Source organism: Chrysochloris asiatica, unplaced genomic scaffold (genome assembly GCF_000296735.1).
Source record: "Chrysochloris asiatica unplaced genomic scaffold, ChrAsi1.0 scaffold00025, whole genome shotgun sequence".
Lineage (NCBI taxonomy): Eukaryota > Metazoa > Chordata > Mammalia > Afrosoricida > Chrysochloridae > Chrysochloris > Chrysochloris asiatica.
The window spans coordinates 18,178,321-18,204,431 of NW_006408543.1; the positions used below are offsets into that span (position 1 = coordinate 18,178,321).

The 26,111-nt window shown below is 40.8% G+C and overlaps 1 protein-coding gene across 1 annotated transcript in view; it reads left to right on the plus strand.

Moving 5' to 3' along the window:
- RPS6KA5 (ribosomal protein S6 kinase, 90kDa, polypeptide 5) overlaps positions 1-26,111 on the plus strand; it is a 265,048-nt gene that overhangs the window by 123,965 nt on the left and 114,972 nt on the right. Inside the window, exon 3 of the mRNA XM_006839575.1 lies at positions 25,867-26,085. Within this exon, the coding sequence (XP_006839638.1) occupies positions 25,867-26,085 (219 nt within the window). The remainder of the gene's footprint in view (positions 1-25,866; positions 26,086-26,111) is intronic.

Genomic DNA, 26,111 nt, shown 5'->3' on the forward strand with positions numbered 1-26,111 from the left:
TTATGTGATGGAGTCGGTTCCGACTCATAGTGACCCTGTATATATATATATATATTGTTGTTGTTGTTGTTAAGTGACATTGAGTCGGTTCCGACCCATAGTGTGTATATATATACACACACACACACATACACACACACATGTCACTGGTTTTGCTTCGTTAGAATACCCAGCCAAAACAGTCATCAAATTGGTTCCTTCTCATAGAGACCCTGTATAGAGTTTCTGAGGAGTAGCTGGTGGGTTTGAACTGCTGACCTGCAGTTAGCAGTCCAGTCCTGATCCTACAGTGCCGCAACAGGACTTCTACTTAATCATAAGGATAGATTATTAGTTATATAGTCATTAGCTCCATTAGCATTCTTAGGACTAATTTCAATTAACATACTACTTCTATTAATAAATAATTAAATGAAAAAAAAATCTCAGAAATGAGATACTGGTAGTTATAATTTTATTAGGCTTAAAAAGAATGAGAATTTCAGAGCATTTAGTTGTGCTCATGTGGAACTAGTACATAGACCAAAAGGCAGTCATTCAAACAGAACAAAGGGATACTAAATCGTTTAAAATCAGGAAAGATGTGCGCCAGGGTTGTTATCCTTTCACCATATATATTCAGTCTGTTTGCTGAACAAGTCGTCTGAGAAGCTGTGCTGTATGAAGAATGTGACATCAGGATTGGAGGAAGAGTCATTAACAACCTGCGGTATCCAGGTAACATAGCCTTAACTTGCTGAAAGCAAAGAGGATCTGAAGGCACTTACTGATGGATATCAAAGACTACAACCTTCGACATGGATTGCAATTCATTGTAAAGAAAATAAAATCCTAACAACTGCAATAGTAAGCATCATGATAAATGGAGAAAAGATAGAAGTTGCTAAGGATTTCATGTGCTTACAAAAGTAGCAGTAAAGAAATCAAATGATAATACATTGAGCAAAGTTTTAAAAAGCAGAGACACCACTTTGAGAACTAGAATACACCAGACCCAAGCCATTTATTGTTGTTAAGTGCTATTGAGTTGGTTCTGACTCACAGCGACCCTGAATTGGGTTTCCATGGCGTGTCTGATGAGTTTGAAATGTCAAGTTTGCAGTTCAATGCAAGCTTGTGCTTGATTGCATCATCATACAGTACCATGGTACTTTTAATTGTCTCTCACCCAGGCAAACGCTGAACAATGAATAAGGAAGACTGAGGAAAAATGGATGCCTTTAGTCAATGGTGTGTGCAAAGAATATTGAATATGTCATGGACCGTCAGAGTAACAAATCCATCTTAGAAGAAGCATAGCCAAAATGCTCCTTGGAAGCAAGGATAGTGAGATCTCATTTTCACAGACTTTGTACATGCTGTCAGGAGGAACCAATGGGGAAGGATATCATACTTGGTAAAGGAGAGGGCCAGCAACCAAGAGGAACATCCTTCCATGCAGTGTCTACAACAATGAATTCAAACATAGAAACAATTGTGAGGATGGTGCTGGACGGGGCAGTGAGTTTTTCATTCTGTTGTGCATGAGGTTGATGTGAGTCAAAACCGACTCTTTGGCTCCTAACAAGAAGAGGTTGATTTGTACATTACCTTAAAAATAATAAATCATAACATGAGTAGAAATATGCATACCAATGTTCATAGTAGCACTGTTTACAATAGCAAAAAGATGGAGACAGCCAAAGTGCCTATCAACTGAAGAATGGATAAACAAACTGTGGTACATACACACAATGGAATATTATGCTACCTTGAAGAATTACAAGGAAGTTGCAAGCCACCGCATAAAATGGATGAACCTTTAGTACATTTGTTTTTGTCAGGTGCATAGCACCCCATGCACAGCAGAACGAAACAATGTCCGATCCTGGGCCAACCTCACTACTGCTGCCACACTTGACGCCATCAATGATGCCACCTGGCTGATCCATCTCCTTGGGGTCTTCCTCTTTTTCTCTGACCCTCCTCCTTACCCAACATGACATCCTTCTCCAGCAACTGTTCTCTCTGGGCAATGTGTCCAAAATAGGAGAGACGAAGCTTAGTCATCTTGGCCTCCAAGGAGCACACTGATTGCACTTCTTCCAAAACAGATCTATTGGTTCTTTTGGCAGTCCATGGCACTTTCAGTATTCTCCTCCAAGACCACAACTCAAAAGCATCAATTCTTCTACGATCGTCCTTATTCACTGTCCAGCTTTCGCATCCATATGAGGTTATTGAAAATACCATGGCTTGGGTCAGGTGCATCTTAGTCCTCAAGCTGACATCTCTGCTCTTCAGTACTTTAAAAAGTTCCTGTGCAGCGGATTTGCCCAATGCAATACGTCATCTGATCTCTTCACTGCTGCTTCTGCAAGTGTTGATAGTTGATCCAAGAAGAATGAAGTCCTTGACAACTTCAATCTCTTCTCCATTGATAAGAATGCTGTTTATTGGTCCAGTGGTGAGGATTTTTGTTTTCTTAACATTGAGATGTAATCCATATCAAGGCTGTGCTCTGTGATCTTCATAAGTATATGTTTCAAGTCCTCTTCATTTTCAGCAAGAAAGGTTGTATCATCAGCATATCGCAGGTTGTTAATGAGTCTTCCACCAATCCTGATGCCACGTTTTTCTTCATAGAACCCAGCTTCTTGTATTATTTGCTCAGCATACAAATTGAACAAGTATGGTGAAAGAACACAACCCTGTCGCACACCTTTCCCAATTTTAAAACATTCAGTGTTCCCACGCTCTGTTCGAACAACTGCCTCTTGATCCAGGTACAGATTCCTCAGAAGTACAATTAAGTGTTCTGGAATACTCATACGTCTCAATGTTGTCCATAGTTTGTCATGACCCATGTTGAGTGAAATTAGTCACAAAAGGAAAAATACTGCATAGGTCCACTAATGTAAAAGACTAAGAAAAAGAACCAGTACTAAAGAGGGGTGGATTCTTTGCTGGTTGCTAGAATGTGGGGGTGAGGTGAGGGGAGGGAGGTGAAGGTACAGCCCAGGGCAGGGAATAGACACAGGATAGTTTGGGTGCTGGGGAGGGGGGCAATATATAAGAAAGGGGAGGGGAATGGAAGAACAAAGCAGATGGGAGAACAATTAGGCAGATTTGCATGGGCTAGTGGGACAGAGGTAAATAATGATGTATGCACAACCTTGGAACAATAGGGCTCTGGGATACAGGGATTGAGACATGGTTGGAATGGGGGAAAAGGGGGAAATAATGTTAAGATGCTTGGCTGTTTTTGAATCTTGGTTTTCCTTGCATTATATTATAAAATAGACACTTGAGGGGGAGAGAAAGGAATAGCCAGAAATATCACCATAGAAAGCTTGTAAGTCTGTCTTCTGCCTGTAACTGATTGGAATACCTAAAATGGGACTACAACGTGCCCAGTGAAGGAGGCTTCCTGCGGAGCCTCTGCATTACATAAGATTATAGGTGGAATCCTGAACAGCATCCAGAATCTTCAGAGGTGGGAAATTTCCACTTGAAAGGATGGGCAGGCCAGCCTGGAGTGGCTAGAAGAACAGAAGATACTTCTTGAAAGAAAGACCAACAACAAAAATACAAAACAATACAGGCAGACCAATTGGTTACTACAAGAACAAGCAAGTTGCTCGCCAAGGAGACCTTGAGATCAAGTCAAGTGGTTGTGACCCCTCAGAGCAAACCCCCTTCCAAGATTAAGACTCCATGGGAATCCACGCTCTGATTGGTGACCACATTCATCACCGATAAGGGGAAGTGAGGGAAAAACAGCAATGAAGCCACAAGCTAAGCCCTACAATGTTCAGTAGACTCCTGTGAACCTGGGTGGAGACATGGTTGGCCGGCAGTGTGGCAAGACCTGGGGACTCTTCGGCTCAGAGTCAGTGACATAGCCACAGAGGACTAGAGTGGAGAGTAAAGTGTCCAGCAGATAAGAAGAGAGGGCATATGCACAAGAACACCCACACTTGTAGATAATACCCACTTGACCTGGCTTCAATGACTGGATGATCAGAGCTCAACTAGAAAAAGAAAGAAGAGGGAAAAAGGAGTAATCTGATACAATTTGATGAACTTGACGTACACCTATGGATGCAGTAACTCAAAAGAGGGAACAAATTTTTACAGCAAGGATCATCCCCGCCCCCTCCATACACAGAGTAGACAGGGATGGGCAACTTGGACAAAATGGCTACCCAAAGTGGGGGAGTGGGGGGAGTTGGCTACAAAGGCAAGAAGTGACTGGCTTACAAGCTTTCAAGAGGGAACCTAGATCCAGAAGGTGTGGAGGGAGGTGTAATCTCCACTGAGTAGTATCCAGTCTGTCTAGGCGGGGTTGATAAAAGGAAATGGGGATAAGTCTTTTGTGATACGATAGTGAATAATTGTTATCAGGACTGCTTGTTGGAAATGTAAAGGTAGATGTTTTGTAGCAAGGAGGGGAGTGATTAACTTTTCAGTCTAGGAGCGGAGGTCCCTGGGACCATGAAGGGAGAAAAGCGGAGAGCAGGACCCTACCTAGAGAAGCAGTGATGCCTGAGATGGAGGCAGAGATGATGACATGGAGCGATGGAGCAGCTGGGGACTTTAGACCCAGAGAGAGAATGACTGTGTGCTGAAGACCTGGGGGGTACGGGGGAAGGATTGCATGGAGGGGATTATAACCATGGCAATGAGATGATGCACGATAGGATGAATGTAAAACTAATGTTCTTCCATGTAAACTATCACATAATTCACAATAAAACATTAAAAATAATTAATAATAAATCAAATGAAAATTTACTATTTCTTATTCAAGTTTTACCTTCCAAAAGATCTTATGTAATTGATTGCCAAGGTCTCTTAAACATTTATTGTAAAAGCCTAAAAAATGTCCAACAATAGTGAAATAATCACCAAAAGGTCTTGTACCAGAATGATATCTTAGAAGTGAGCTGCTAGTAGTTGAAATTTTATCAGGATCTTATTTTTCAGGATTTATAAGAATGGGAATTATAGAGCGCACTTAATTTTGTTCATATACATAGACCAAGAGGCAGTCATTCATACAGAACAAGGTGATTGGTGATGCTAAATGGTCTCAAGTCAGGAAAGATGTGGGCCCGGGAAGTATCCTTTTACCATATTTATTCAGTCTGTATGCTGAGCAACTAATCTGAGAAGTTGGGTTCAGGCTTCTTTCATCGTCTTTCTAAGGTCTCTATTTAAAAACCTTCCAGTTCATTTTCATTGCTCTTTGGGATTCATTCATCACCTGTATGTACATGGAGAGCCAGGCACAGTGTTCAGGGACTGGGAATAGACAGGTGAAGGCCTTCCTTTAATGTAGAGTGATTTGTGATGTCACTGCAGGCTTAACCACCCTGGTGGCAGGAGAGCAAGTTCTGATAGGAAGGACTGACAGGACACATATGAAGACAATCTGGGGAAAGATTTTAAAACTGCAGAATGCTATAACTGGATGGATACTTAAGAGCTAGCCTAGTCCATCCCCTCATTTTACAGGAGAGGAAAGTGAAGCACAAACATTCCCTTGCCCAAGGTCAAACTGCTAAGAACCAGAGGCTAGAACCGGAGCCTTCAATAACCCAGGGATCTTTTCCTCTGCACTGAAGTTCTGTCCAGTCTTTTCTGACTCATTGTGACCCTATATAGGGTTTCCAATGAGTGACTGGTGGATTCGAACTGCCAACCTTGTAGTCTAGTGGTAGCCTGATGAAATTTTGGAATGAGTGCTGGCTGGATATACAAATTCAAAGTTCCCTTCTTATAGTAAGATCTGATGGGCAATAACCATTTATTGTCTACCTCAGTCCCTGTTGTTGTTAAGTTGATGCTGACAAGTTGATGTAGCCTTCCGAGGAGAGGCTGGTAAGTTTGAACCATCAACCTTGCGGTTCAAACTGGCCTTGTGGTCCAAAGTGGCCTTGTGGTCCACTGCTGATCCTACAGCACCACATCAGGACCTCAGACCCTGGTGCCTTGTTAATAAACCAGTTCCTTTTTATTTATCATATAGAGTGTTTTGTTATCAAAGCAGCAGCAGAACTTATAAGCTGTTATGGAGAAGTACTTGTTTTTCCAGCAGAGACTACCATTGGGCTGCTTCCTCTAGCCTTAAGTGCCATTCTGGAAATGTAGGCTGTAAGATTTCTTTGTTCCTTGAAAATCCATCTCCATGAGAAGTATCCCTGGTTGGACAGTCTTTTTATATTAATGTTTTTTTATAGCAGATTTTTCAAATAATACATTTTGTTTCTTAAATAAGACACGATGTTGTTGTTGTTGTGTCTTCAAGTCAGTTCCAACCCATAGTGACCCTGTATAGGGTTTCCAAGGAGTAGCTGGTGAGCTTGAATCAACAACCTTGTGGTTCAAACCAACTTTGCAGTTCAGCTCCTTAACCCACAGTGCCACACCAGGACTCCAAATCAGACATACTTCTGTTTATTCAGGGTTCTTTGGCCTTAGGTGGTGGAGGTGGTTGTGTGCCATGGAGTTGGTTTGGACTCATAGCGACCCTGAATAGGGTTTCCGAGGCTGTAAATCTTTACGGGAACAGAAAGCCTCATCTTTCTTCTGCAGAACGAACTGGTAGTTTTGAACTGCTCACCTTGAGTTAGCAGCCCGACTTGTAACCACTACGCTTGTCAGAGTGCTGGAAATTGCACTGGTCAGGTTAAAGACACATGTGCTTTGTGATGACATAATCAAAGGGAAAAAGTTTGATTGAGTCATGCTAGAGACAGTTGTTATGAGTGTAATGACTGGGTCATGATTTGTAATTTTATCCTTTTAGGCGCTAGTGCCTTTAAATGCATGTGCTCATTAAGTATCAAAATGGTCAGACAACAAAGTGTATACTTTTGCATGTGTATATACCTACTACTCCTTATGCTTCCATATAAACATACAGTGTTTAAGTAAATCTCAGAGGTTAAACGTGTTGTTACACACCATTGTCAAAAGATGATTCCCCATAAAGAATTGATCCACATGCTCTCCCTGGTGTAAATACAATTTGATGTATTATTGATGCTGTCTCAGAATTGGTGCCTTTGAGCCAAAGCCCAGGACAGGCAATAGTTGCACATGATTTATTGCAAGAGTGTTCTTAGGAGAATGAGTGTGGGAAGCAGGATAGGGCTTAAGCAAGCTTGTGTTCTAAGGTGGAGTTTAGATTTTGCTCACAGGAAATTTCGGAGCAAGAATGAGGGACAGACCTTTTCCACCATGTCGGTCAATGTTTGCAGGCTGTTTGAGTGGGATGAGGGTAGGGTAATGGTGAGATGGAACCTCTCAGACGAAGCTGTACCTTGGGCTATTAGCAGCTAGCACTGTGGGGTGGGTGTACTCACCTGGGAAGGGGCTCTTGGTGGGGCAACCTCAGCAACCACTTCAGATGCTCGATAACACTTGTGCGTGATACCTTATTATTTCATTAGGCAAACTCTGCTGTTGACGGTATAAGCAGAAAATCATGAATAAATATGCTTTTAGTTTCCCTTGCTTTCAGGTTTTCTCTGTTTTCCACCATACTTATTCCACCTGTATGCTGAGCAAATAATCCGAGAAGCTGGGTTATGTGAAGACAAACATGGCATCAGGATTGGAGGAAGACTCATTAACCACCTGCGATATGCAAATGAGACAACCTTGCCTGCTAAATGTGAAGAGGACTTAAAATACTTACTGATTAAGATCAAAAAGCACAGCCTTCAGTATGAATTGCATCTCAATGTAAAGAAAACAAAAATCCTCACCACTGGACCAATAAGCAACATTCCTATCAACGGAAAAAAGATTGAAGTTGTCAAGGACTTCATTCTTCTTGGATCAACTATCAATACTCATGGAAGCAGCAGTTAAGAAATCAAATGACTTAGGCATTAGGAAAATTTGCTGCACAAGACCTTTTTTTAAAGTACTGAAGAGCAAAGATGTCAACTTGAGGACTAAGGTGCGCCTGACCCAAGCTATAGTATTTTCAATAACCTCATATGCTTGCAAAAGCTGGATCATAGAAGAATTGATGCTTTTAAGTTATGGTGTTGGAGGAGAATATTGAAAGTACCGGGGGCTGCCAAAAGAATCAACAGATCTGTGTTGGAAAAGTGCATCCAGAGTGCTCCTTGGAAGCCAGGATGGCCAAACATCATCTGTCATACTTTGGACTTATTGTCAGGGGGGACCAGTCTCTGGAGAAGGATACCATGTTTGGTAAGGTGCAGGGTCAGAGAAAAAGAGGAAGACCGCCAGTGAGAGGGATTGACAAAGTGGCAGCATCAAAGGGCTCAAGTATGGCAACAACTGTGAGGTTGGCCCAGGACCGGGCAGTTTTTCGTTCTGTTGTGTGTAGGGTCGCTGTGAGTCAGTACCAACTCTATGGCACCTAACAACAACAAATATACACTTTAAAATAGGATATACTTTTCTTTGCAGCTTTTACTTCTTTCGGATGAACCTGAACTCTTTGGTTTTTAAAGTCATTTGGACCCTGGCTTTGTGAATTAAATTGATTATCCGTGCCAAACCGGTCATGAGTTGCCACATGCAATTATGAGCTGGTTTCATATATGTAGTAGCTCAGAGCTTTCTCTGAAAATTAGAAAGTGCTATTTTAGAAGGATTATCATACAATTTATTTTTAATTAGTCCAGTTAATACAATATGCATAAATGGAATTCAGACTAGTTACCTTCTAAGCTGTTTTTATTTTCAACCTTATATTAAGTCTTTTTTCCAGAGCACCACCATCCTCCAAAAAAATGTACTGATCTGTGTCCCTGATTCTTTGTTACTGGTCAGTGTTGTTGACTATTAAAGCCACCAGTGACATGAGTTAAAGATCCTGGTTAGTTTAAAATCTAAAAATTGAATTAAGTTTAGAGAACACAAATGTTTCTGCACAAGATAAATGGACCACCCTAGGCTCTTCTGAAAAATTGCTGCCTGTGATTTCATAAGCTTCTGCTGAGCCCTTTTTCTTTACTTTTAGCACTTCCTTATTAGTCATATTCATAGCTTTTCCATGTATAACTTATTTTTAATCAGTGTAATGTTTAATAATCTTAGAAAAAATTTTAAAAGATTTAACAGTTCTTGCTAACAATGGCTAACTTTTAAAATAGCTGTACGAAATGACTCCCATTCTCCATTTTTATTTTAAGATTAGGTTGAAATGTTCAGTTTTAGAAGTTTGTGATTTTTAAAATATTTGAAATGTATTGTGTACTTGAGATACCTTTGTTGTTGTTGTTGTTGAGTGCCATCAAGTTGGTTCCGACTTATAGCGACCCTGTATAGGGTTTCCAAGTAGTGGCTGGTGAGATTGAACTGCTGACTTTGTGGTTCAAACCAACCTTGCAGTACAGTGCGTTATTCCATGGTGTTAGGGGATCTAGAAATCAGTGCTTTGTTTGATAAATATGTAAATCAAACCCATACTATTCGTTTTAAATGATTTTTAAATGTGCTCTAAAATTTTTCTGTTTTTAAAAGGAAACTTAGGGAGTTTGCAAAGATACACTCTCCCTTCTCCCGTACAAAGGTACTTAAAGTAGAAAAGAAAAAAAGGAGAAGCAGAACCCAAGTCATACGCAAGGAAAGTGAAGTCGATGTGATAGTCATTGTAATTGAGTTTTAAATTGAATGCTGCGATTACCAAGAGATTCAGCCAAAGGGGACATCTCTGTATATATATATATATTGTTTGTTTGTTTTTGTTTAAGGGAAGGGGCATATGAATTTATGTATAACAAGTGACTTTCAAGCCTTTTAAAAAATATATATTACTCATAACTTGAAATAGGTGCATTTTTATATTGCAACCAGTGTATGTACTCATGTATCTAAGTATGTTGTTGTTGTTGTTAAGTGCCGTCAAGTCGGTTCCGACCCATAGCTACCCTGTACAGGGTTTCCGAGGTTGTAAATCCTTACGGGAGTAGAAAGCCTCATCTTTCTCCCGCATAGGCACACAATTTTTTACTTACGCTATGCATATACATGGAGTCCTGGTGTGATGCTGTGGGTTAATGCGCTGGTTGAACCTCGGAAACTCTTTACAGGGTCGCTATGAGTTGGAACTGACTTGATGGCAATTAAGAACATGCGTATACATATTATCTCTATTGCTGTCCTTACTGAGGGAACTGAGAGAGATGTATTAAATATTTTTTTGCCAAGATCACACAGTTGTGTGAGACATAGGATTCCAGCACGGGCAGTCTGGCACCAGAGTTTATGTTTCTAACTTGTTTTCTACAATTCCTCCTTTTCTACCTCAGCTGTTTTCACATTTGTTTACATTGACAAACATATACCCTAATGCATATGTACTTCAGAGTGTTCATGGAAAAATTCCAGTTCCTTTTAGTTCCATTTTCCCATGAACCTTTGAATCCCAAAAAAGTATATGTAAAAAAGTAACAAGAGTTTCATACAACACTTTGAGTCCATTTGGTTCCATTTATGTTTTTTAGACGCTAGCTAGACCCGCTAACTTGACATCATCAGGGGTTGCAGCCTACAGTTTGAAAAACCACTGGTCTGAGTGATTTTTACAAAGCACAGGAGTTACCCAAAAACTTCTGAATTGGGGTCATTAAGTAATATAAAGGGAACAATATCTTTGACAAAAGATACAGAGATATTCTTGAATAAACATAGTTCTTATTTTATGTTGTTTCTTTAAAACAGCAAAGCACATAAGATTAGCCTCAACTTACTAAATGCTTTTTGACTAGAATGGTTTCTGTGGTCCAAATGAGGCGCTTTCTAGTGATCTGTCTTAATACAAGCTAGATTTTAGAGAGTGTACTAAAATGGACAATAGTGTGGCTTAGATTTTGTGCATAGTTAGATGTTTCAGATGAATTTTAGATGTGTCAAATTATAATTGGCTACTTTTATGGTTGAACTCTGTGTGTGTTGTTGCTAAATCACTTTAATACTGAAACAATGAAGCAGCCTCTCTGAGAATCCTTTCAGTGATGGTGATTTTATTGGGGCATTTATACATGCTACTATCCTAGTCTTACTATATACATACAGCTGGCCTCCTCAAAGATATAATCCTGAAAGGCAGGACAATTTAAATTTAGAGTTCCAGGAGTATATTTCTTATTTGATTCTATTTCTGGGACTATCTTGGGGTGACTAGGGGTCTTCAGGGTAGGGATGAATCAGGTGGATTGATTGCCAGAGTTAGGAGCTAGTTCCAAAGACATATCACATGTGGAAAAATGGAAATCTTTCTCCAAGTTAAATTGCCTATGACAAAGGGATGTGGCTAAGCATTGTAACTTGTTTTCCATAGTTGTGGCAGATTTCAAAGCAGTGGCCATTTATTTATAGATGTCCTGGTGTGGTGCTGTGAGTTAATGCGCTAAACTGCAAAGTTGGTTTCAACCGCAAAGTCAACAGTTCAAGCTCACCAGTTCCTCCTCGGCAACCCTAAACAGAGTCACTATGAGTTGGAACTGATTCAACTGTACTTAACAACAACAGCAAGTGTTAAAATATTTTTTCTGTTATTGGTTGTGATAGTTAGGTTTTATGTCACCCTGACTGGATCAGGATTCTCAGTGGCTTCCCAGGTGAGATACAGTTATCCCTGTGATAAGATTTAATATGATGTAATCAACTCTATGTTGAAGTTTGCTATGAGCAGTCAATCAATTGAATGGAAGTTTCCTCGGCGGTGTGGCCTGCTTCCAGTATGTGGCACACTCAGACGAAGCTTGTTTGCCCTCTGCTGGGTCTGGCTCTACACTAAGTCATGTTCAGACCTCCGGTTCTTTGGACTTGAGCCAGCAGCCTGCTATGCTCTGTTACTTGCCAATCCTGGGAGTCCTCAGCAGCCTTGCCTTCTTACCTGCCATCTGACCTGCAGAGCTTGGTTCATCAGTCCTGCAGCAATGTGAGTCTGAAGCCTCCAGCCTGACAGCTGACTTGGGACTGACCACGTCTCCACTGGTGGGAGCCATTTCCTTGATGTAAACCTCTCTTTATGTAAACATACATAAACTATACTGGTTTAGCTTCTCTAGAGAACCCAGCTAAGACATTTGTAACTCATTGCATTCAACATTTTTTTCATCTCTATGATGTGCCTGTTCCAAAAGGACTTGTTAATAATACAAAATATGTAAAATCAGACCTAGTTCATAACTACATGGAATTTACAGTATTGCAGAAGATATAAAAATCAAGCAATCATACAAATACATGTAAAATTATATTTCTGATCACCTCTACAGAAAAATGGATGGTGAATGAATGAGAAGAGTTGACCAGGTCTGAAAGGTGAAGAGAAGTAGGAAGAGGCCAGATTATTTAGAAATTTGAAGATATCTAAGAATGCTTTTTATCATAAGAGCAATGGGAAACCCAGTGTTGTGAATAAAGAGGGGTATATTTTTGTTTGCCACTTAGAGCATAAAAGGCAGGCTTACTTGACTGAAGATGAAAGAAAGCTGGGAAACGCGTCGTAGGATTATTGACAGTCAAATGTCAATAAACGTGAGAAGATGAGCAAAATGAATCTCGATGATTGTTGTTGTTGTTAAGTGCCATTGAGTCAGTTCTGAATCATAGCACCCTGTATAAGGTTTCCAAGGAGTGGCTGGTGAATCTGAACTGTCGACTTTGTAGTTCATTGCTTAATCCCACAGTGCTATACCAGGACCTTAATTAGTGGGAACTCATATGACAGAATTGGTACTTGTGGTTAACAAAAAGTTGGTTAGAGATTCAAAAAAGATATACATGTGTATTGAATATGTTATTTTCCACTGAAAATGAATCAATTTGCATTTATTTGCCAATCTTTAAAAAGTTCAGTTACACTAGTTTATGCTGCAAGCTAGGCACTAAGTCCGTTGTTTGAGAATGGATTTATTGATTGGCAGTTTTGCATGAACCAATTTGTAATGTATCCTTTAAAATGAACAGGTTCGATTTCTTTAGAGTGAGGGAGAACTGGACACATTTGAAGTAATCTGAGTGCAGAATTCTTCCAGACTGTCAGAATCCACCCCACACGCCAGTCTTTACAGTTGTTTCATGCACACCTGATTTTCAGTGCTCCCCCTCTTTTTTTTTAATGTCTGTTTTCTTTCTTGTGTTTCTAAAGTATTCAGCCTTGTTTTGTAGAAACCACTACTTTTTTTCACAGTCTCATTTCAGTAGTTTATGGCCTATTTAAAGAAATTATGTAACAGTTACATAGAAAACAAGCAGAGACAGGAAAGGCAATAAGTATCCGTGACTGGGGCCAAGCAGTCATCAGGACTGCATGAGGCTGGAGGGGCCTGGGGGAACTGACCACGGCAGTGGTGGGCATGCAACCTGCATGATTTACACAAGTGAGGGGAGGTGTGCCAGTTAGTCTTCGGAATTGCTTAAATAGAAGTCACACTGAGAGTTTCTGCTTGATTCTTTTTAAAAGTACTAGTTCAGTTACACTAGTTTTTGCTGCAAGTTTGGTAAAAGGCCAAAGTAAACATAGCTACTAACTAGTATAAGTAAAGTCTACAGTTCTCGGCAGCATTAATAAGATCTGAATGACAGAAAGCAGTGCTCTCACAGTGTGATTGCTTCACCTGAACACCAGTGAGAGCAGCATGTCTTAGTTCGGCTTCGTGAGCAAGGCCACAGAGCAGAAGCCTCCTAGAACAGTTGTTCCCGGCCTTTCATGGCTCATGGTTGCTTTGCCAAAACAATGTGTGTAATTAAATGAGGGGTTCCAAATAGTTCATAGGAAAATTCCATTCTCTTTCTATTTCTTATTTCCACAAACTCTTTTAAGTCCCTCACCTACATTTCGGGATCATGGTGATTCCCTGGAATAAACACTTTACTGTGAGCCGCAAGGTTGGTGGTTTGAGTCCACCAACTGCTCCACAGAAGAAAGATGAGGCTTTTTTGCTCTTGAAAAGATTTACATCTTTAGAAACCCTGTTCAGGGTTGCTATGCATTGGAAGCAATCAATGGTACTAAACAACAACAAATACCTTTGGGAGGTCTTGCATGCTTTTAATTATATTGCATTCTAAGTTGACTGCTTTTATATAGACAGTCTATAAAAATACTTTCCTAAAAATAGTATAATCCACTACAATTTGATGAACTTGACCTATATTTATGGATGCAGTAGTTTAAAAGCAGGAACGAGTCTTTATAGCAAGGATCATTCCCACAACCTTTGTAGACAGGGATGGGCAGCTTAGACATTGACTACCCAAAATGGGGGGCTACAAAGGCACGAAGTGACTCGCTTACAAATTTTCAAGAGGGAGCTTAGTTTTAGAGGGTTCAGGGGAAGATAGAATCTCCACTGAGTGGTATCCAACCTGTCTAGATGGGGCTGGTGAAAGGAGATGGGGATAAGACTCTTGTGGTTCAGTAGTGAATAACTGTTATCAGGACTGATTGAGATTGTGGCAAATGTAAAGGTAGACATTTTGTAACAAAAAGAAGGGAGTGGTTGATCTTGCATTCCAGGAGCAGAGGACCCTGAGACCATTAACGGAGAAGAGTGGAGTGTGAGACCCTATCCAGAGAAGCATTGACACCAGAGACAGAGGCAGAGACAAAGACGTGGAGAAATGGAGCGGCTGGGGACTCTGGATTCAGGGAGGGAGAGGTGCTGTATGCTGGCAGCTGGGGGGGCAGGCTTGTAGGGTATGCCCATTGGGTGTTTGAATGGTTATATATTTCTGAGTGCTTCAGTGTACATAAAAAAAAAACCCAAACACCCAACAACACAGAGGGGAATGGAAGCAAATACTGTGAATGATGATGCATGGAGGGAATTATAATCATTGCAATGAAACAAAATACGACTGAATGAGTGTAAAGTTGATGTTCGCCCATGTAAACTATCACTCAATTCACAATAAAAACTTTAAAAAAATAAAAAACAAATTTCCTAATCAATTGACCTTATTCTTATTTTTTCTGACCCCCAAAGATTGAAGACTTCTTCCTGGAGAGTTTTAATAAATTTAAATTTTTCAAATAATGCGAAAAGATCAGTTTACTTTTTTTTTTCCTTTAAGTTTTTATTGTGGATTGAGTAAAAATTTACAGGGCAGATCATCAGTTGTGCATTCAACAAATCAATTTGTTTCATCACAGTGATTACAATCCCATCCATGTACCATCAGTTAACAATAATTCTCTCTGTTCACCTTAGCTCTTTCTTTTTTTTTTAAACACTCAAGCATATATAATAATTTATACCACCAAAGGGTATATTCTGCAAGTCTGCCTCCTGGCCACTATCTCTTAGTCCCTTTCTTTCCATGAATCTAGAGTCCTTAGCCGCTCCCCCTCTCCATGACCCCATCTCTGCCTCCATCTCTGGCTTTGCTGCTTCTCTGGAAAAGTTCCCGCATTCTACTTGTGCTCTTCTCCCTTGATGGTCCTAGGATCCCTCGCTTCTGGACTGTAAGATTAACTGCTCCCCCATTTTTGTTACAAAACTTCTACCTTTACAATTGTGACAGTTGCAATTAGTCATGATAACAGTTACTCACTATTGAATCACAAGAATCTTATCCCCATCTCGTTTAACCAGACCCATCTAGACAAAAAGAAAACTTTTTCTTCCCCCAAACACTCTTAAACTGAACTCGCTCTTGAAACCTTGTAAGCCAGTCACTTCGTGCTTTTATCACTCCCTCATTTTAGGTAGCCAATGTCTTGAGTTGCCCGTCCCAATCTACCCTGTGTACAGAGGGGATAGCATTGATACTTGATGTGAAGGCTCCTTCCCTCTCCGTTGGTATTTAGAGTTACTGCTTTTGAGTTATGGTGTTGGAGGAGAATATTGAAAGTGCCATGGGCTGCCAAAAGAATCAATATAGATCCGTTTTGGAAGAAGTGCAGCCAGAGTACTCATTGGAGCCCAAAATGGCCAAACTTCGTCCCTCATACTTTGGACATATTGTCAGGAGGGAGCAGTTGCTGGAGAAGGATATCATGTTTGGTAAGGTGGAGCGTCAGAGAAAAAGAGGAAGACCCCCAACGAGATGGATTGACCAAGTGGCAGCATCTATGGACTCAAACTTGGCAACAATAGTGAGGTTGGCCCAGGATCGGGCAGTGTTTTGTTCTGCTTTGCTTAAGGGTGCTATGAGTCGGTACAACAACAACTTCTATGAGTATAGGTCAGGTTCATCAAATTGTAACAATTTACCCTCGCTTCCTTTATCAAAAAATGTTTTGTATTTGTCTTCCTCTAGTAGAGTTGTGATTTTCAACCCGTCGAGGCTAGGTCAAATGGGTGTTATCTACAAGTTTGGTTATTCTTTTTCATCTCCCCTCACTTCATATCAGCTGGATGCTTCACTCTCAGCTGTAGCCCTCTGTGGCTATGTCCTTGTCCATGGGCTCAGGTGTCCCGAAGTCTCACCACATTTTGGACCATCCAGTCCTTCTTCTCTCTCTCATCTTCAGGTCAATGGGAGTCAATGGAATGTGGTTGAACTCATCCCATTTCTTCAATGCTGCCTTTCCCCCTCTTCCACTCACCAGTAGACCAATATGGTCTCCAGTAACTTACGTGCCTGCTCATGTGCAACCTTTATGTTTCAGTCTTAGAGGGGGGTTTGTCCTGAAGGAACTTGATTGCTTGTCTTGATGGCTTCCCGGAAAACACCTTGCTTATTCTTGTAATAGCCAGCCATACTGATATTTTTGTTTTGTTTTGTTTTTTTCCTGATGATCCTTCTTTGAAGATGTATCTTCTGTCACTCTAGCTGTTCCAGGCTGCTCCGCTTGTCCTTTCTAGTGGAGATGTCCCACCTCAGAAAGATCTGGATGGGACTCAGGATTCCACCTAAGGTCCTATACTCTGCAAAGGTTTTGCAAGAGGCCTACTTCACTGGGCAAGTTCTAGAACCCCTTTTAGGTATTCCAATCAGTTATAGACTGAAGATGGGCTTACAAGTTTTCTGTCATCCTGTTTCCCGATACTCCTTTCTATCCTACTCAAGTGTCTATTTTACAATAGTAGGCAAGGGAAACCAATATTCATAAGACAGTCAAGCATCTTCAAACTATGCCTAGATCCCAGTATCACAGACTCCTGTTGTTCCATGGTTAAGCATGCATCACTATTTATCTCTGTCCCACTTAGGCCATGCAAACCTCAGTGTTCCCCTGTCTACCTTGTTCTTCCACCTCCTCCCCCTTCTTGTATTGCCCTCCCCAACACCCAAACTATGATGTGTCTGCCCTTACCCTGTGCTCTACCATTGCCTACCTCCATGTCCCCTTACAGTCTCCACCCCAACCCCACTGTTGTTACCTTATATTCCATTAACTTTTCCCTCCGTTTAAGATAGTCTGTTTCATCCTGTAATCTACCTGATTTTCACCTGGATCTCTGTTCCTCTGTGTTTACCTTCTTTCACATTGTAATTGTTTTGGTCATAGACTGACCTCTCAGATCCTCTATTCTTATAATTTTATTCTGTTCCCGACTCTTCCATTTGTTGACTGACTTCTGGGTGATGCTGCCACATACGTCATTCTGTAGTTGTTGTCTGTTCTTGTTGGTTCTCAGTTCACAGAACTTCCTTCAGGATGTTTTTCATAGCAGGGTTGGCTTTGGCAAAATTCCTTAGCTTTCCTGGAATGTTTTGATTACACCATCGTATTTGATTGACAGCTTTGCTGGGTAAAGGATTCTTAGTTGGCATTTTTTTTTCTTTCAGGGTTTTATATATGTCTCCCCATTGCCTTCTTGCCTGCATGATTTCTGTTGTGAGATCTGAGCTTAATCTGATTTGCTTGCCTTTGTATGTTACACTTCTTTTTTCCCTAGCTGCTTTCAGGATTCTGTCCTTATCTTTGATTTTGGAGAGCTTGATTATTATATGTCTTGGTGATTTTCTTTTAGGGTCTATCCTTCCTGGGGTTCATTGAGCTTCTTGAATGCTTATCTTTTTGCTTTTCAGGGGGAATTTTCTTCCAGAAAATTTCCAGAAGCTCTTCAACTATCTCCTCAGTTGACTTGTATGATTCTTTCTGGTCCAGAATGCTGATAATTCTTAAGTTACTCCTCTTCATGTTTTCCAACATGAATCTTAGAACTTTTTCAGATTTTTAATCTTTTTTTCTGCTTGTTCTTCTATCTTAATAGTATTGAGAGATTTATCTTCTAGCTCACTAGTTCTGGTTTCTATCTCTTCACTTCTACTCCTTTGCCCTTTCAGTGTATTGTCCATTTCTGATATTCTATTATTGATCGTTTGGACCTCTTTCTGTATGTTTTGAATTGTTTCCAGTACTGTAATTGTTCCTGTAATGATTTCCTGAGTTCCTCCTTATTTTTCTCAACTTCATTTTCAAGTGTTTTGATACATTTTGTAATCATTTTTCTGAATTCCTTCTCAGGCATTTCCAAAGCCTACCATCCTTCCAGTATGAAGTGTAGGTCTACCTCCAGCTCAGTTGTCTCAGTCACTTTATCTCGTTTCTGAACATGTGCTGATATGGTCATCTGTTTCTATTTTTTGGGCATATTTAGTGGTTAGCTGTGGCCTTAAAACTTAGATGGGTGGTTTTTTGTTGTTGTTGTTATTGTTGTTTTATGCTTTCTGTTTGCCTCCAGGCCGATGTGATCAGGAGATGGGCTTCCCTTTTCACTCTTCTTCCTGAGAAATTTCAAGATGCCACTGTTGGTTGTTGTGATGTAACTTAGGATTTAATTTTCAGCCTATTTCCTTTTTAGTCTGCCTGCCCTGCTCCACAACCCCTTTCAGGCCTTTTTCAGAGCTGGCGTTTGGCTTTAAATGGAAATTGTCCCTTTAAAGTTTGAGTAGAACTGTGTGCATGCATAATGGAACCCTCCAGGGGTGGGAGTAAGATGTCCACTTGCTCAGGCACCCCCTCTAGTCACCAGAATGAAGGTACGCAGACAGCGAGAGACCAGTGCCCTGATACAAAAAAAGAATATCCACACATTTATCTCCGCAGTTCTGTCAGGCGTCCATGGCTGCTCTGATTCTTTTCCCCACTCAGGCTCACCCAAGATGGCTATTCAGAGAGCAGCTGAGCCCCTTGGATTAGAAAGGAATAGATTTCTTGCTTCTGCTACAAATTCCACTGGCTGTAAGCCTTCCAGCTTTCTAAATATTCCTTTATATGTGGTTCAGAGTCTGGGACTAACCCATGAGCCTGCTTGGTCCAATGTTCTGTGTTGTTACTGATGGAGCTCTTCACTGTCTACCTGATCCGCCATCTTGTTTGTTCTTCCATTTTTTGATATAAGTAAATTTCAGGGAAAAGACTGCTTTTGCTTGTCTTGAAAAATGAAAGACTGCTTTTGCTTGTCTTGAAATTGTAGAATTAATTTTGACATGACAACATGCGGGGATGGGGGTGGGGGGTGGGGGTGGGCTTCAGAACATTGGTTAAATAATTCCATGATGGTTTCATTCCATTTTTACATGGACTTTTTGACACCCCCTCACACAAATTATACTGTTTTAGCTTTTCTTTTATTACAGCAACAAATGTGGAAGATTTGATTTGTAACAATAATATGGCAAATGAAAAACAAGTCTTGTGTTTAGAAAAACATTGAGAAGAAGCCTATTTTTAAGAACCAGAAATGCCACCATTTAGCTCCTTTTGCATTTCCTTTATCATCAAGCCACTGAGATCATTACTGACAAGACTTGTCAGCATCTTTTAGCTATGTGTGTCAGCTAGAATAGTTATATAAACCCACATTTCTGTTTGAACAGAAATTATCTTCATAATATCTACAGTGTTCTTCTTAGCTATGAAAGTCTGTCTTCAGATTTGGATAAGTTTAAATAGTTGTTTTGATCTAATTCTCTCTTCTGAAATAGCTGCTTAGTTAAGAGAAAACACAGGTCTTCAGCAACATCCCAAATGGTAGCTGTAGTCTTCCATTGAAAGATTTACCTGATTGATATGGTCACAACTAATTCAGGAATTAATCTCTCTTGTCAATTGTTCTTAGAATATATTTTTCCTCAGTCTCAAATAAAACTTCCTCCTCAGGTTTTGTCAAGTGCTTATAAGACTGTTGTGTGCTGTGAGTTGATGCTGACTCTATAAGACAGAGTGGAACTGCCCCAAAGACGAATCTGGAAAGCCAATGAGAGCCATTCCCATTTCGTTCACATTTTTTTCTTGCTTTCTTCTTCTTCTTTTTTTTTAATCGTGATTTGGGTGAAAGTTTACAGAGCAAATTATTTTCTGTTCAGCAAATTCTTCCACATTTTGTTTTGTGACGTTGACTGCAATACTTAGAATGTAACAGCACTCTTCCCACTTCCTCCCTGTGTTTACCCTTTCCATTCATCTCTCTTTCCTATCCCTTCCTCCCTTGAGCTTTATCTCTGTGCAAATGCTGCCCTTTTGATCTCCTATGGGTTTTCTAGAAGTGTGTACCTCACTGGCATTATTGTTCACATTATAAACCTGTTGATTGTTTGGATCAAAGTTGGGTGAGTTTAGTTCCAGGCTTGAGGGATGTCTAAGGGCCATAGTCTTGGGAGTTCACTGGTCTCTGTACTACCAATAAGCCTGTGCTTTACTATTATTTTGTTCCACATTTTTTCCCACTCCATCGAGTACTTCCTCTTGTGATGACTTCTTGAGCTATCAGCAGTGATAGCAAGCAGGCCACCATCCAGTTCTTCTGGTCTCAGGGTCGTGGAGGCTAGGAGTCACGCGATCATTTAATCCTTTGGTCTAAATGTTTCCACCCACCATCTTTGATTTTCTTCACTTCTTTTTTCCCCAGATCGGGAAGACCAATATTTTCCCCTTAGATGGCCACTGACAAACTTTTATACTCATCACAGTGAGATGTAAAATGTTGTCTTTGTGGACTATAGCTTGGCAGTTGACCTTGGGGTCCCCCAAGACTATATCCTTGAACCCTCAGTGTGTTTACTTGTGGGTTGCTGTGATTCTGGAAGCTATGCCACGGGTAGTTTAAATACCAGCAGGGTTACCCATGGTGGACAGGTTTTGAGCTCCCAGACAAAGACAGACTAGGAAGAAGGAGTGATGAACTGCTTCTGAATATTTAGTCACTGAAAACCTTATGAATAGCAGAGAAACACTGCCAAGTGTATAGTGCCGGAAAATGAGCCCCTCAGGTTGGAAGGCACTCAGAATGTGACTGGGGAAGAGAGACCCCCAGCGAGATGGATTGGCCAAGTGGCAGCATCAATAGGCTCAAGCGTGGCAACGATTGTGAGGTTGTCCCAGGACCAGGCAGTGTTTTGTTCTGTTGTGCATAGGTTCTCTATGAGTCGGTACTGACTCGAGGGCACCTAACAACAACAAGAAGTTTTTATTGCTGTGTCCCCTGTATGCTCTACTATATTCATGACAATATTTGTAGCACATAATAATACATATGTGCCACACTCCTAGGAAACAAGGGTTTTCACATACTTTCTGTTCTGCAGCATGAGTCCTGGACTTAGTCAGTGACCAACCTGCATGCTCTCTCCTGTGTATAATACGGTATTTGCACAACTCACACGCTCACATTTGCCAAATCCCATAACATCCTATATTGCAGATCATGTCTTAGACTTTAAATGATACACCCCGATGCTGTCATTCAAATTAACTACATCTGTGGGAAAAGATTGTGAAAAAACTCAGTATCATAGGCCAGGAGCTAACTGTGGAGCATACCAAATCAATTGCTCACATACAAGTTTAGGTTGACGCTGTAGGAAATTGAAACAAGTCCATAAAAGCCAAAATATATCCTTGAACATAGCCCACCTGAATTTCGAGACGATCTCATTTCATGCATTAGACACTATTGACCAAAGGACAAAAGAGCTATGAGATGATATCAAGAGCATCGTACAGAAAGAAAGCAAAAGGTCTTTAAAAAGACCAGAAAGAAAAAACAAAACAAAAAGAAAGGAAAGATCAAAATGGATGTCAGAAGAGACTCTGAAACTTGCTGTCCAATGTAGAGATACTAAAGTGACTTAAAGCAATGAGGAAGTGGTGGTGGTGGTTATGTGCCGTGGAGTCGGTTCCGACTCATAGCGACCCTGTACAGGGTTTCCGAGGCTCTAAACTTTACGGGAGCAGAAAGCCTCATCTTTCTCCTGTGGAACAGCTGGTAGTTTCGAACTGCTGACCTTGTGGTTCACAGCTCGATTTGTAACCACTACGATACCAGAGTAGAAGAGCTGAACAGAAAACTTAAAAGACCAACTCAAGAAGACAAATATTAGAATGAAATGTGCAAAGGCCTGGGATTAGAAAAACACAAGGGAAGAATATGCTTAGCTTTTCTAAAGCTTAAAGAGTTGAAGGAAAAATCCAAGCCCCAACTTGTAATATTGAAGGATTCCATGAACAACATAATGAGTGATGCAGAAAGCATCAAAAGATGACGAAAGGTATACACAGAGTTGTCGTACCAGAAAGAAATGGTCGGTGTTTGATCATTCAAGAGGTAGCATATGATCAGGAACCAGTGGTAATGTAGGAAGAAGTTCAGCCTGAAGTGAGCATATTGGGTAAAAAATCAGAATACAAATAGAAATCTTTCAACAAACTGATGAAGCACTGAAGATACTCATTCATATATGTTAAGGAAGACAGCTACCTGGACAAGTCATTAGAAGAGATCCATATTTATGTCCATTCTAATGAGAGGTGACACCCAAGAGAATGCAGATGTTATCAAACATTATCATTATTATCACATGCTAGTAAAATTTTGTTGACGACAACTCAAAAGCAGCTGCAACAGTGCAGCTGTTGCAGGGAACTGCCAGACATTCAAGCTGATTTCAGAAGAGGAACTAGAACGAGGGGTATCACTGTGGACGTCAGATGGAATAGCTGAGAATACCAGAAAGATACGTACTTGTGTGTTATTGACTATGCAAAGGCTTTTTACTGTGTAGATCATGACAAGCTAGGAATGACATTAGGAAGAATGGGTGTCCCAGAAAACTGAATTGTGCACATGCAGAACCTGTACATACACCAAGAAGCAGACATTTGAATAGAACGGGTATACTGAATGGCTTAACATTAGGAAAGGTGTACACCAGGGTTGTATTCTTTCAACATACAGACACTTAATCTGTATGCTGAGCAAATAATCTGAGAACCTGGATTATTTGAAGAAGAACATGGCATCAGGATTGGAGAAGACTCATTAACAACTTGTTTTCTGGGAGTGAAGAGGACTTAAAGTACTTACTAATGAAAATCAAAGACCACAACCTTCAATATGGATTGCATCTCAATGTAAAGAAAAAAATTGTCAGAACTGGACAATGACATCATGATAAATAGGGAAAAGATTGAAATTATCAAAAGACCTCGATTAGCACTCATGGAATCGGCAGTCAAGAAATCAAACAACGTATTACACTGGCAAATATGCTGCACAGGCCTCTTTAAAGTGTTCAACAGCAAAGATACCAGTTTGAGTACTAAGGTGTGCCTGACCCAAACCATGGTATTTTCAATAGCCTCATATGCATGTGAAAGTTGAACAGTGAAAAGGGAAGATGGTAGAAGAATGGATACTTTTGAGTTTTGGTGTTGGAGAAGAATATTGAAGCTTCCATGGACTGCCAGAAAAACAAACAAATCTATGTTGGAAGAAGTACAGTTAGGATGTTCCATGTAAATCAGGATAGCGAAATTTCATCTCTTATCCTTTGGACATGTTATCAGGAGGGACCAGTCCCTGGAGAAGGACATTGGTATTGGTGTGCCACGGAATCGGTTCCAACTCATAGTGACCCTGGATAGGGTTTCCAAGGCTGTAAATCTTTACAGGAGTAGAAAGCCACATCTTTTTCCCACGGAATGGGTGGTAGTTTCAAACTCTGACCTTGAGGTTAGTAGCCGGACTCATAACCACTCCACTGTCAAGGCCTTTATGTTTGGTAAACTGGAGATTCAGTGAAAGAGAGGAAGACCCCCAAGGAGATGGCTTGACACCATGGCGATGGACTCACGCGTAGCCCCTTTAAGGATGGTGCAGGACTGCACAGTGCTCCCTTCTGTTGTGCATAAGGTCTCTCTGAGTTGGAGCCGGCTCCAGCCACACTCTGAGTTCTTGAGCCATTTTACTTACTATTCTGAACCTAATTGGGACTACTAAAAGTGCAGACCTCATTAGGCTGTTGTGAGGAGTAAGTGAATCAGAATATGGAAAGGACTCCCCAGTGCCTGACACAGAAAGTACTTGTTAAGCGTTGGCTCCCTTCTTCCTCATGACTGTCTGTACAGCTGTTTCCTGACCCGGTGTGTATCACGTGTCAGTACTCACCTAGCTCCTGAACTCTAGGCCCTCTAAAGCTCTCTGATTCCTGTTTCAGTGGCACAAGAGTTAAGTCACCTAATGATTGACAGTGTGAATCCACTGAGTGGCACAATGGGAGAAAGACCTGCTGATCTGCTCCCATCAAGGTTCCAACCTAGAAACCTCTAAGGAGTTCCAATGAGTCCAGATCAATTCCACGGCATCTCACAACAATTCTGCTGGAGGAATTAGAGCAGAATTGTGGGGTAAGTACTAGAGATGCGGCAGAGTATAGAAGCTTTGCTCCAGGTCAAGCCTTAACGTCTAAAGTGGGTCTGGACTAAACTACCTCTACCCCAGGAGATAATTTGTTTTTTAAATAGGAGGTTAGCTCTAAACCAGAACCTGTTGCTGTCCAGTCAGTTCTGCCATGTGCATTCGTTTGTTGTTGTTGTTAAGCATCGTTGAGTTGATTCTGACTCATAGCAACCCAGTATAAAGTTTCCAAGGAGCGTGGCTGGTAAGTTTGAACCACCGACCTGGTAGTTCAAAAGGACACTGAGATCCAGTGCTTTATCCCACAGCGCCACACCAGGACTGTGGTTCATAGGACGGAGGAGAACTGCCTCCTAGGGTTTCCAAGGCTGTAAATCGTCGTAGAGCAGCTGGGAGGTTTAAACCACTGCTAAGCATTTAATCAGTGCACTACAACTTGTTAGGATGAATTGGGAATGTACCTTTAACCTTCTGCAAAGTCTGTGTGTGCTTTTGTTTCTGTTTTGCTTTTTGCCTGCCCTCCCTCCTCCTCTTCCCATCTCTTTGTGCCCCACCCCCTTCTCCTGGGTTATGAATGCAGAGAACCTGCCCTTTGCTACAGTGGGCCTGCATGGCCCCAATTCCTCCATCATCCAAGGTTGTGTCAGATGGAGTCCTAATTTAGGGAAAATGAAGAGATTGACCCAGTGAGCCGTGAATTACTGCCCAGAGATGCAAAGGGCAGTTTTCTGTTTCTAAGGTTTGAAGTTGGTGGTCGTTTGCTGTTCAATTAGTCTTAAGACCTCTTTCATATACAAGATACCAGGTTTTGTATATTTAGGCCTCCGCGCACCCCCCCCCGCCCCCAAGTTAAAAAGATGCTTGGGATAATGCTTTATATGAGTGTATGGGATTCTTATTAAGAATGGTTTTCATGTGTCTGTATCAGCAGAAACAAGTCTATGTAGAGGTTGTATCTGTTGTCTGAAATTCCCTAGTTGTGCGAGAATTGGATTGTGGTTAGTTGGCCAGATTAAGAGCTAGCTTCCTACAGCTGAAAATACTGCAGAGAGAGTATTTCTTCACAGGGAAAGAGCGAAGGCGTCAATATGCCCACAGTGCTTAGATGATGTAAACACAAGGTTACACCTAGAAGTGTATTTAGTGCAAAATTGAAGAAATCCATCAAAGAACTGAACCTGCACTTCAGATACTTTTTTCCTTTAAAAAGTGTGTCTGAGCCTGGTAACTTTTAACTTCCCATGTAGCATTTTAATTCTTTTTATTTTATTTTTTCGTCTCTTTTCAGCTTATGGAAAAGTATTCCTAGTGCGTAAAATAAGTGGTCATGATACTGGAAAGCTGTATGCCATGAAAGTTTTGAAAAAGGCAACCATTGTCCAAAAGGCCAAGACAACAGAGCACACAAGGACAGAACGGCAAGTCCTGGAGCACATCAGACAGTCGCCGTTTTTGGTTACATTGCACTATGCTTTCCAGACAGAAACCAAACTGCATCTTATTTTAGGTAAGTTTGACCTGTTGTCATCAGAC